Source organism: Oncorhynchus gorbuscha, unplaced genomic scaffold, assembly GCF_021184085.1.
Source record: "Oncorhynchus gorbuscha isolate QuinsamMale2020 ecotype Even-year unplaced genomic scaffold, OgorEven_v1.0 Un_scaffold_10952, whole genome shotgun sequence".
NCBI classification, from domain to species: domain Eukaryota; kingdom Metazoa; phylum Chordata; class Actinopteri; order Salmoniformes; family Salmonidae; genus Oncorhynchus; species Oncorhynchus gorbuscha.
In genome coordinates, this window is record NW_025753616.1 from 1 (window position 1) to 10,394 (window position 10,394).

The 10,394-nt window shown below is 41.2% G+C and overlaps 1 protein-coding gene across 1 annotated transcript; it reads right to left on the reverse strand.

Annotated features, from left to right (window-relative positions):
• Window positions 1-6: 6 nt before the first annotated feature.
• Window positions 7-10,388, reverse strand: LOC124030371 (trichohyalin-like; the record flags this gene model as incomplete). The annotated part of the gene is made up of 5 exons (XM_046341741.1): window positions 9,294-10,388; window positions 8,170-8,261; window positions 5,870-6,914; window positions 4,846-5,074; window positions 7-3,821 (listed from the first exon to the last, which is right to left on the reverse strand). Coding segments are annotated over exons 1-5 (6,228 nt in total), but the record flags the coding sequence as incomplete, so codon positions are not given.
• Between the last annotated feature and the right edge of the window lie 6 nt (window positions 10,389-10,394).

The following is a 10,394-nucleotide window of genomic DNA, read 5'->3' on the forward strand; positions in this document are numbered from 1 at the left end:
CCGTCTTGTCTCGTCCATGATCTGATTTACGTCTTCAGACCGTCTTTCTAACTCAGCTTTGATCTGATCCAGCTTTTCCTTCTCCACACGAATGTCTTGTTTGTTTTGTTCTATTTCCTCCAATTGTCCCTGTGTTTCAGACTTCATCAGATCAAACTCATCTCTTTCTTTCATGGTCAATCCCTTCTTTCTCTCAAAGGCTTCTTTTTCCTTCTGTATCTCCTCCTTTACATCTTCAAGTTGTTGTCTTTCCCTCGTGAGCTTTTCCTTCCAGTCTATTTCCATAGGCTCGGTCTGTGCTTCTGCTTCAGCCTTCAAGCTCGTCAAGTCTTCCCTTTGTCTTTTCATCAGTTCAAGACTGATATCCAATTCCTCTTTCTCCTTACTTATCTTACATCGCCTCTCTTCCAACTGATCTTTCTCTTTCAGTGTTTCATCCTTCCTGTCTTTCACTTCCTTCTTCTCTCTATCTAGTTCTTCACGCATTTTTTCCAACTCAAGCAATTTTGCATTCAGCTGGTCCTTTTCACTGTCAATTTCATCTCTCAGTCTTTTGATTTCACAACTTTCCTGCTTTAAGATGTCCATCTTCTTTCCTATTTCTTCCCGCATTCTATCCTCTTCCTCTTTGAGCCGAGCCATCTTGTCATCCATGTTGTCTTTTTCTCTCACCATTTCTGCCTCTTTCACTCTCAGTTCACCCATTGAGCTTTCTATCATTTCCTTGTCATTGTCCACCTCTAGCAACTGTTTTTTCATGTCCGTCGTCATTTGTTCCAAATGTTCTTTCTCTTTCCTTTGATCTTCCATGTGAGATTCTGTCTCCTCTCTCTGTTGCTGTATCTCACTCCTCATTTGTTCCAGCTCCTCTCTCTCCTTTGTTAGCACATCCTGCCTTTCTTCGATGTCTTGTTTCTCTCTTTCAATCTTGTCATTCATGAGTTCCAGTTCGTTCTGCTTTTGTTTGTTCTTTTCCATAAAACCCACCATTTCTTCTCGTTGTTTTTGAGTTTGGAAAGCCAGTTCTTCAACCTTCCCCCTCTCCCGTCTTGTCTCGTCCATGATCTGATTTACGTCTTCAGACCGTCTTTCTAACTCAGCTTTGATCTGATCCAGCTTTTCCTTCTCCACACGAATGTCTTGTTTGTTTTGTTCTATTTCCTCCAATTGTCCCTGTGTTTCAGACTTCATCAGATCAAACTCATCTCTTTCTTTCATGGTCAATCCCTTCTTTCTCTCAAAGGCTTCTTTTTCCTTCTGTATCTCCTCCTTTACATCTTCAAGTTGTTGTCTTTCCCTCGTGAGCTTTTCCTTCCAGTCTATTTCCATAGGCTCGGTCTGTGCTTCTGCTTCAGCCTTCAAGCTCGTCAAGTCTTCCCTTTGTCTTTTCATCAGTTCAAGACTGATATCCAATTCCTCTTTCTCCTTACTTATCTTACATCGCCTCTCTTCCAACTGATCTTTCTCTTTCAGTGTTTCATCCTTCCTGTCTTTCACTTCCTTCTTCTCTCTATCTAGTTCTTCACGCATTTTTTCCAACTCAAGCAATTTTGCATTCAGCTGGTCCTTTTCACTGTCAATTTCATCTCTCAGTCTTTTGATTTCACAACTTTCCTGCTTTAAGATGTCCATCTTCTTTCCTATTTCTTCCCGCATTCTATCCTCTTCCTCTTTGAGCCGAGCCATCTTGTCATCCATGTTGTCTTTTTCTCTCACCATTTCTGCCTCTTTCACTCTCAGTTCACCCATTGAGCTTTCTATCATTTCCTTGTCATTGTCCACCTCTAGCAACTGTTTTTTCATGTCCGTCGTCATTTGTTCCAAATGTTCTTTCTCTTTCCTTTGATCTTCCATGTGAGATTCTGTCTCCTCTCTCTGTTGCTGTATCTCACTCCTCATTTGTTCCAGCTCCTCTCTCTCCTTTGTTAGCACATCCTGCCTTTCTTCGATGTCTTGTTTCTCTCTTTCAATCTTGTCATTCATGAGTTCCAGTTCGTTCTGCTTTTGTTTGTTCTTTTCCATAAAACCCACCATTTCTTCTCGTTGTTTTTGAGTTTGGAAAGCCAGTTCTTCAACCTTCCCCCTCTCCCGTCTTGTCTCGTCCATGATCTGATTTACGTCTTCAGACCGTCTTTCTAACTCAGCTTTGATCTGATCCAGCTTTTCCTTCTCCACACGAATGTCTTGTTTGTTTTGTTCTATTTCCTCCAATTGTCCCTGTGTTTCAGACTTCATCAGATCAAACTCATCTCTTTCTTTCATGGTCAATCCCTTCTTTCTCTCAAAGGCTTCTTTTTCCTTCTGTATCTCCTCCTTTACATCTTCAAGTTGTTGTCTTTCCCTCGTGAGCTTTTCCTTCCAGTCTATTTCCATAGGCTCGGTCTGTGCTTCTGCTTCAGCCTTCAAGCTCGTCAAGTCTTCCCTTTGTCTTTTCATCAGTTCAAGACTGATATCCAATTCCTCTTTCTCCTTACTTATCTTACATCGCCTCTCTTCCAACTGATCTTTCTCTTTCAGTGTTTCATCCTTCCTGTCTTTCACTTCCTTCTTCTCTCTATCTAGTTCTTCACGCATTTTTTCCAACTCAAGCAATTTTGCATTCAGCTGGTCCTTTTCACTGTCAATTTCATCTCTCAGTCTTTTGATTTCACAACTTTCCTGCTTTAAGATGTCCATCTTCTTTCCTATTTCTTCCCGCATTCTATCCTCTTCCTCTTTGAGCCGAGCCATCTTGTCATCCATGTTGTCTTTTTCTCTCACCATTTCTGCCTCTTTCACTCTCAGTTCACCCATTGAGCTTTCTATCATTTCCTTGTCATTGTCCACCTCTAGCAACTGTTTTTTCATGTCCGTCGTCATTTGTTCCAAATGTTCTTTCTCTTTCCTTTGATCTTCCATGTGAGATTCTGTCTCCTCTCTCTGTTGCTGTATCTCACTCCTCATTTGTTCCAGCTCCTCTCTCTCCTTTGTTAGCACATCCTGCCTTTCTTCGATGTCTTGTTTCTCTCTTTCAATCTTGTCATTCATGAGTTCCAGTTCGTTCTGCTTTTGTTTGTTCTTTTCCATAAAACCCACCATTTCTTCTCGTTGTTTTTGAGTTTGGAAAGCCAGTTCTTCAACCTTCCCCCTCTCCCGTCTTGTCTCGTCCATGATCTGATTTACGTCTTCAGACCGTCTTTCTAACTCAGCTTTGATCTGATCCAGCTTTTCCTTCTCCACACGAATGTCTTGTTTGTTTTGTTCTATTTCCTCCAATTGTCCCTGTGTTTCAGACTTCATCAGATCAAACTCATCTCTTTCTTTCATGGTCAATCCCTTCTTTCTCTCAAAGGCTTCTTTTTCCTTCTGTATCTCCTCCTTTACATCTTCAAGTTGTTGTCTTTCCCTCGTGAGCTTTTCCTTCCAGTCTATTTCCATAGGCTCGGTCTGTGCTTCTGCTTCAGCCTTCAAGCTCGTCAAGTCTTCCCTTTGTCTTTTCATCAGTTCAAGACTGATATCCAATTCCTCTTTCTCCTTACTTATCTTACATCGCCTCTCTTCCAACTGATCTTTCTCTTTCAGTGTTTCATCCTTCCTGTCTTTCACTTCCTTCTTCTCTCTATCTAGTTCTTCACGCATTTTTTCCAACTCAAGCAATTTTGCATTCAGCTGGTCCTTTTCACTGTCAATTTCATCTCTCAGTCTTTTGATTTCACAACTTTCCTGCTTTAAGATGTCCATCTTCTTTCCTATTTCTTCCCGCATTCTATCCTCTTCCTCTTTGAGCCGAGCCATCTTGTCATCCATGTTGTCTTTTTCTCTCACCATTTCTGCCTCTTTCACTCTAGTTCACCTATTGAGCTTTCTATCATTTCCCTTTGTCATTGTCCAATTTAGCAACTGTTTATGAACTGGCTGCCATTTGTTCCAATGTTCTTCTTCTTGATCTTCCATGTGAGATTCTATCTCCTCTCTCTGTTGCTGTATCTCACTCCTCATTTGTTCCAGCTCCTCTCTCTCTTTGTTAGCACATCCTGCCTTTCTTCGATGTCTTGTTTTCTCTTTCAATCTTGTCATTCATGAGTTCCAAATTGCTTGCTTTTGTTTGTTCTTTCCATAAACCCACTATTTTTCTCGTTGTTTTTGAGTTTGGAAAGCCAGTTCTTCAACCTTCCCTCTCCCGTCTTGTCTCATCCATGATCTGATTTACGTCTTCAGACCGTCTTTCTAACTCAGCTTTGATCTGATCCAGCTTTTCCTTCTCCACACGAATGTCTTGTTTGTTTTGTTCTATTTCCTCCAATTGTCCCTGTGTTTCAGACTTCATCAGATCAAACTCATCTCTTTCTTTCATGGTCAATCCCTTCTTTCTCTCAAAGGCTTCTTTTTCCTTCTGTATCTCCTCCTTTACATCTTCAAGTTGTTGTCTTTCCTCGTGAGCTTTTCCTTCCAGTCTATTTCCATAGGCTCGGTCTGTGCTTCTGCTTCAGCCTTCAAGCGTCAAGTCTTCCCTTTGTCTTTTCATCCAGTTCAGAGACTGATATCAATTCCTCTTTCTCCTTACTTATCTTATATCAGCCTCTCTTCCAACTGATCTTTCTCTTTCAGTGTTTCATCCTTCTGTCTTTCACTTCCTTCTTCTCTCTATCTAGTTCTTCACGCATTTTTTCCAACTCAAGCAATTTTGCATTCAGCTGGTCCTTTTCACTGTCAATTTCATCTCTCAGTCTTTTGATTTCACAACTTTCCTGCTTTAAGATGTCCATCTTCTTTCCTATTTCTTCCCGCATTCTATCCTCTTCTCTTTGAGCCGAGCCCATCTTGTCATCCATGTTGTCTTTTTCTCTCACCATTTCTGCCTCTTTCCTCTCAGTTCACCCATTGAGCTTTCTATCATTTCCTTGTCATTGTCCACCTCTAGCAACTGTTTTTTCATGTCCGTCGTCATTTGTTCCAAATGTTCTTTCTCTTTCCTTTGATCTTCCATGTGAGATTCTGTCTCCTCTCTCTGTTGCTGTATCTCACCCTCATTTGTTCCAGCTCCTCTCTCTCCTTTGTTAGCACATCCTGCCTTTCTTCGATGTCTTGTTTCTCTCTTTCAATCTTGTCATTCATGAGTTCCAGTTCGTTTCTGCTTTTTGTTTGTTCTTTTCCATAAAACCCACCATTTCTTCTCGTTGTTTTTGAGTTTGGAAGCCAGTTCTTCAACCTTCCCCCTCTCCCATCTTGTCTCGGTCCATGATCGGATTTACGTCTTCAGACCGTCTTTCTAACTCAGCTTTGATCTGATCCAGCTTTTCCTTCTCCACACGAATGTCTTGTTTGTTTTGTTCTATTTCCTCCAATTGTCCTGTGTTTCAGACTTCATCAGATCAAACTCATCTCTTTCTTTCATGGTCAATCCCTTCTTTCTCTCAAAGGTTTCTTTTTCCTTCTGTATCTCCTCCTTTACATCTTCAAGTTGTTGTCTTTCCTCGTGAGCTTTTCCTTCCAGTCTATTTCCATAGGCTCGGTCTGTGCTTCTGCTTCAGCCTTCAAGCTCGTCAAGTTTTCCCTTTGTCTTTTCATCAGTTCAAGACTGATATCCAATTCCTCTTTCTCCTTACTTATCTTACATCGCCTCTCTTCCAACTGATCTTTCTCTTTCAGTGTTTCATCCTTCCTGTCTTTCACTTCCTTCTTCTCTCTATCTAGTTCTTCACACGCATTTTCCAACTCAAGCAATTTTGCATTCAGCTGGTCCTTTCACTGTCAATTTCATCTCTCAGTCTTTTGATTTCACAACTTTCCTGCTTTAAGATGTCCATCTTCTTTCCTATTTCTTCCCACATTCTATCCTCTTCCTCTTTGAGCCGAGCCATCTTGTCATCCATGTTGTCTTTTCTCTCACCATTTCTGCCTCTTTCACTCTCAGTTCACCCATTGAGCTTTCTATCATTTCCTTGTCATTGTCCACCTCTAGCAACTGTTTTTTCATGTCCGTCGTCATTTGTTCCAAATGTTCTTTCTCTTTCCTTTGATCTTCCATGTGAGATTCTGTCTCCTCTCTCTGTTGCTGTATCTCACTCCTCATTTGTTCCAGCTCCTCTCTCTCCTTTGTTAGCACATCCTGCCTTTCTTCGATGTCTTGTTTCTCTCTTTCAATCTTGTCATTCATGAGTTCCAGTTCGTTCTGCTTTTGTTTGTTCTTTTCCATAAAACCCACCATTTCTTCTCGTTGTTTTTGAGTTTGGATAGCCAGTTCTTCAACCTTCCCCCTCTCCCGTCTTGTCTCGTCCATGATCTGATTTACGTCTTCAGACCGTCTTTCTAACTCAGCTTTGATCTGATCCAGCTTTTCCTTCTCCACACGAATGTCTTGTTTGTTTTGTTCTATTTCCTCCAATTGTCCCTGTGTTTCAGACTTCATCAGATCAAACTCATCTCTTTCTTTCATGGTCAATCCCTTCTTTCTCTCAAAGGTTTCTTTTTCCTTCTGTATCTCCTCTACATCTTCAAGTTGTTGTCTTTCCCTCGTGAGCTTTTCCTTCCATTCTATTTCCATAGGCTCGGTCTGTGCTTCTGCTTCAGCCTTCAAGCTCGTCAAGTCTTCCCTTTGTCTTTTCATCAGTTCAAGACTGATATCCAATTCCTCTTTCTCCTTACTTATCTTACATCGCCTCTCTTCCAACTGATCTTTCTCTTTCAGTGTTTCATCCTTCCTGTCTTTCACTTCCTTCTTCTCTCTATCTAGTTCTTCACGCATTTTTTCCAACTCAAGCAATTTTGCATTCAGCTGGTCCTTTTCACTGTCAATTTCATCTCTCAGTCTTTTGATTTCACAACTTTCCTGCTTTAAGATGTCCATCTTCTTTCCTATTTCTTCCCGCATTCTATCCTCTTCCTCTTTGAGCCGAGCCATCTTGTCATCCATGTTGTCTTTTCTCTCACCATTTCTGCCTCTTTCACTCTCAGTTCACCATTGAGCTTTCTATCATTTCCTTGTCATTGTCCACCTCTAGCAACTGTTTTCATGTCCGTCGTCATTTGTTCCAAATGTTCTTTCTCTTTCCTTTGATCTTCCATGTGAGATTCTGTCTCCTCTCTCTGTTGCTGTATCTCACTCCTCATTTGTTCCAGCTCCTCTCTCCTTTGTTAGCACATCCTGCCTTTCTTCGATGTCTTGTTTCTCTCTTTCAATCTTGTCATTCATGAGTTCCAGTTCGTTCTGCTTTTGTTTGTTCTTTTCCATAAACCCACCATTTCTTCTCGTTGTTTTTGAGTTTGGATAGCCAGTTCTTCAACCTTCCCCCTCTCCCGTCTTGTCTCGTCCATGATCTGATTTACGTCTTCAGACCGTCTTTCTAACTCAGCTTTGATCTGATCCAGCTTTTCCTTCTCCCACGAATGTCTTGTTTGTTTTGTTCTATTTCCTCCAATTGTCCCTGTGTTTCAGACTTCATCAGATCAAACTCATCTCTTTCTTTCATGGTCAATCCCTTCTTTCTCTCAAAGGCTTCTTTTTCCTTCTGTATCTCCTCCTTTACATCTTCAAGTTGTTGTCTTTCCCTCGTGAGCTTTTCCTTCCAGTCTATTTCCATAGGCTCGGTCTGTGCTTCTGCTTCAGCCTTCAAGCTCGTCAAGTCTTCCCTTTGTCTTTTCATCAGTTCAAGACTGATATCCAATTCCTCTTTCTCCTTACTTATCTTACATCGCCTCTCTTCCAACTGATCTTTCTCTTTCAGTGTTTCATCCTTCCTGTCTTTCACTTCCTTCTTCTCTCTATCTAGTTCTTCACGCATTTTTTCCAACTCAAGCAATTTTGCATTCAGCTGGTCCTTTTCACTGTCAATTTCATCTCTCAGTCTTTGATTTCACAACTTTCCTGCTTTAAGATGTCCATCTTCTTTCCTATTTCTTCCCGCATTCTATCCTCTTCCTCTTTGAGCTGAGCCATCTTGTCATCCATGTTGTCTTTTTTTCTCTCACCATTTCTGCCTCTTTCACTCTCAGTTCACCCATTGAGCTTTCTATCATTTCCTTGTCATTGTCCACCTCTAGCAACTGTTTTTTCATGTCCGTCGTCATTTGTTCCAAATGTTCTTTCTCTTTCCTTTGATCTTCCATGTGAGATTCTGTCTCCTCTCTCTGTTGCTGTATCTCACTCCTCATTTGTTCCAGCTCCCTCTCTCCTTTGTTAGCACATCCTGCCTTTCTTCGATGTCTTGTTTCTCTCTTTCAATCTTGTCATTCATGAGTTCCAGTTCGTTCTGCTTTTGTTTGTTCTTTTCCATAAAACCCACCATTTCTTCTCGTTGTTTTTGAGTTTGGATAGCCAGTTCTTCAACCTTCCCCCTCTCCGTCTTTGTCTCGTCCATGATCTGATTTACGTCTTCAGACCGTCTTTCTAACTCAGCTTTGATCTGATCCAGCTTTTCCTTCTCCACACGAATGTCTTGTTTGTTTTGTTCTATTTCCTCCAATTGTCCCTGTGTTCAGACTTCATCAGATCAACTCATCTCTTTCTTTCATGGTCAATCCCTTCTTTCTCTCAAAGGCTTCTTTTTCCTTCTGTATCTCCTCCTTTACATCTTCAAGTTGTTGTCTTTTCCTCGTGAGCTTTTCCTTCCAGACTATTTCCATAGGCTCGGTCTGTGCCTGCTTCCCAGCCTTCAAGCTCGTCAAGTCTTCCCTTTGTCTTTCATCAGTTCAAGACTGATATCCAACCTCTTTCTCCTTACTTATCTTACATCGCCTCTTCCAACTGATCTTTCTCTTTCAGTGTTTCATCCTTCCTGTCTTTCACTTCCTTCTTCTCTCTATCTAGTTCTTCACGCATTTTTTCCAACTCAAGCAATTTTGCATTCAGCTGGTCCTTTTCACTGTCAATTTCATCTCTCTCAGTCTTTTGATTTCACAACTTTCCTGCTTTAAGATGTCCATCTTCTTTCCTATTTCTTCCCGCATTCTATCCTCTTCCTCTTTGAGCCGAGGCCATCTTGTCATCCATGTTGTCTTTTTCTTCCACCATTTCTGCTCTTTCACTCTCAGTTCACCGATTGAGCTTTTCGATTACTTTTGTTGTCCACTCTAGCAACTGTTTTTTCATAACTGGTCATTATTTGTTCCAATGTTCTTTCTTCTTGATCTTCCATGTGAGATCTACTCTCTCTCTGTTGTATCTCATCCTCATTTGTCTCCAGCTTCTCCTCTCTCTCCTTTGTATTAGGCACATCCTGCCTTTCTTCGATGTCTTGTTTCTCTTAATTTTGTTATTCAGGAGTTCCAGTTTTGTTCTTATTTTTGAGCTTAGAGTTCGTTTCCATAAAACCCACCATTTCTTCTCGTTGTTTTTGAGTTTGGAAAGCCAGTTCTTCAACCTTCCCCCTCTCCCGTCTTGTCTCGTCCATGATCTGATTTACGTCTTCAGACCGTCTTTCTAACTCAGCTTTGATCTGATCCAGCTTTTCCTTCTCCACACGAATGTCTTGTTTGTTTTGTTCTATTTCCTCCAATTGTCCCTGTGTTTCAGACTTCATCAGATCAAACTCATCTCTTTCTTTCATGGTCAATCCCTTCTTTCTCTCAAAGGCTTCTTTTTCCTTCTGTATCTCCTCCTTTACATCTTCAAGTTGTTGTCTTTCCCTCGTGAGCTTTTCCTTCCAGTCTATTTCCATAGGCTCGGTCTGTGCTTCTGCTTCAGCCTTCAAGCTCGTCAAGTCTTCCCTTTGTCTTTTCATCAGTTCAAGACTGATATCCAATTCCTCTTTCTCCTTACTTATCTTACATCGCCTCTCTTCCAACTGATCTTTCTCTTTCAGTGTTTCATCCTTCCTGTCTTTCACTTCCTTCTTCTCTCTATCTAGTTCTTCACGCATTTTTTCCAACTCAAGCAATTTTGCATTCAGCTGGTCCTTTTCACTGTCAATTTCATCTCTCAGTCTTTTGATTTCACAACTTTCCTGCTTTAAGATGTCCATCTTCTTTCCTATTTCTTCCCGCATTCTATCCTCTTCCTCTTTGAGCCGAGCCATCTTGTCATCCATGTTGTCTTTTTCTCTCACCATTTCTGCCTCTTTCACTCTCAGTTCACCCATTGAGCTTTCTATCATTTCCTTGTCATTGTCCACCTCTAGCAACTGTTTTTTCATGTCCGTCGTCATTTGTTCCAAATGTTCTTTCTCTTTCCTTTGATCTTCCATGTGAGATTCTGTCTCCTCTCTCTGTTGCTGTATCTCACTCCTCATTTGTTCCAGCTCCTCTCTCTCCTTTGTTAGCACATCCTGCCTTTCTTCGATGTCTTGTTTCTCTCTTTCAATCTTGTCATTCATGAGTTCCAGTTCGTTCTGCTTTTGTTTGTTCTTTTCCATAAAACCCACCATTTCTTCTCGTTGTTTTTGAGTTTGGAAAGCCAGTTCTTCAACCTTCCCCCTCTC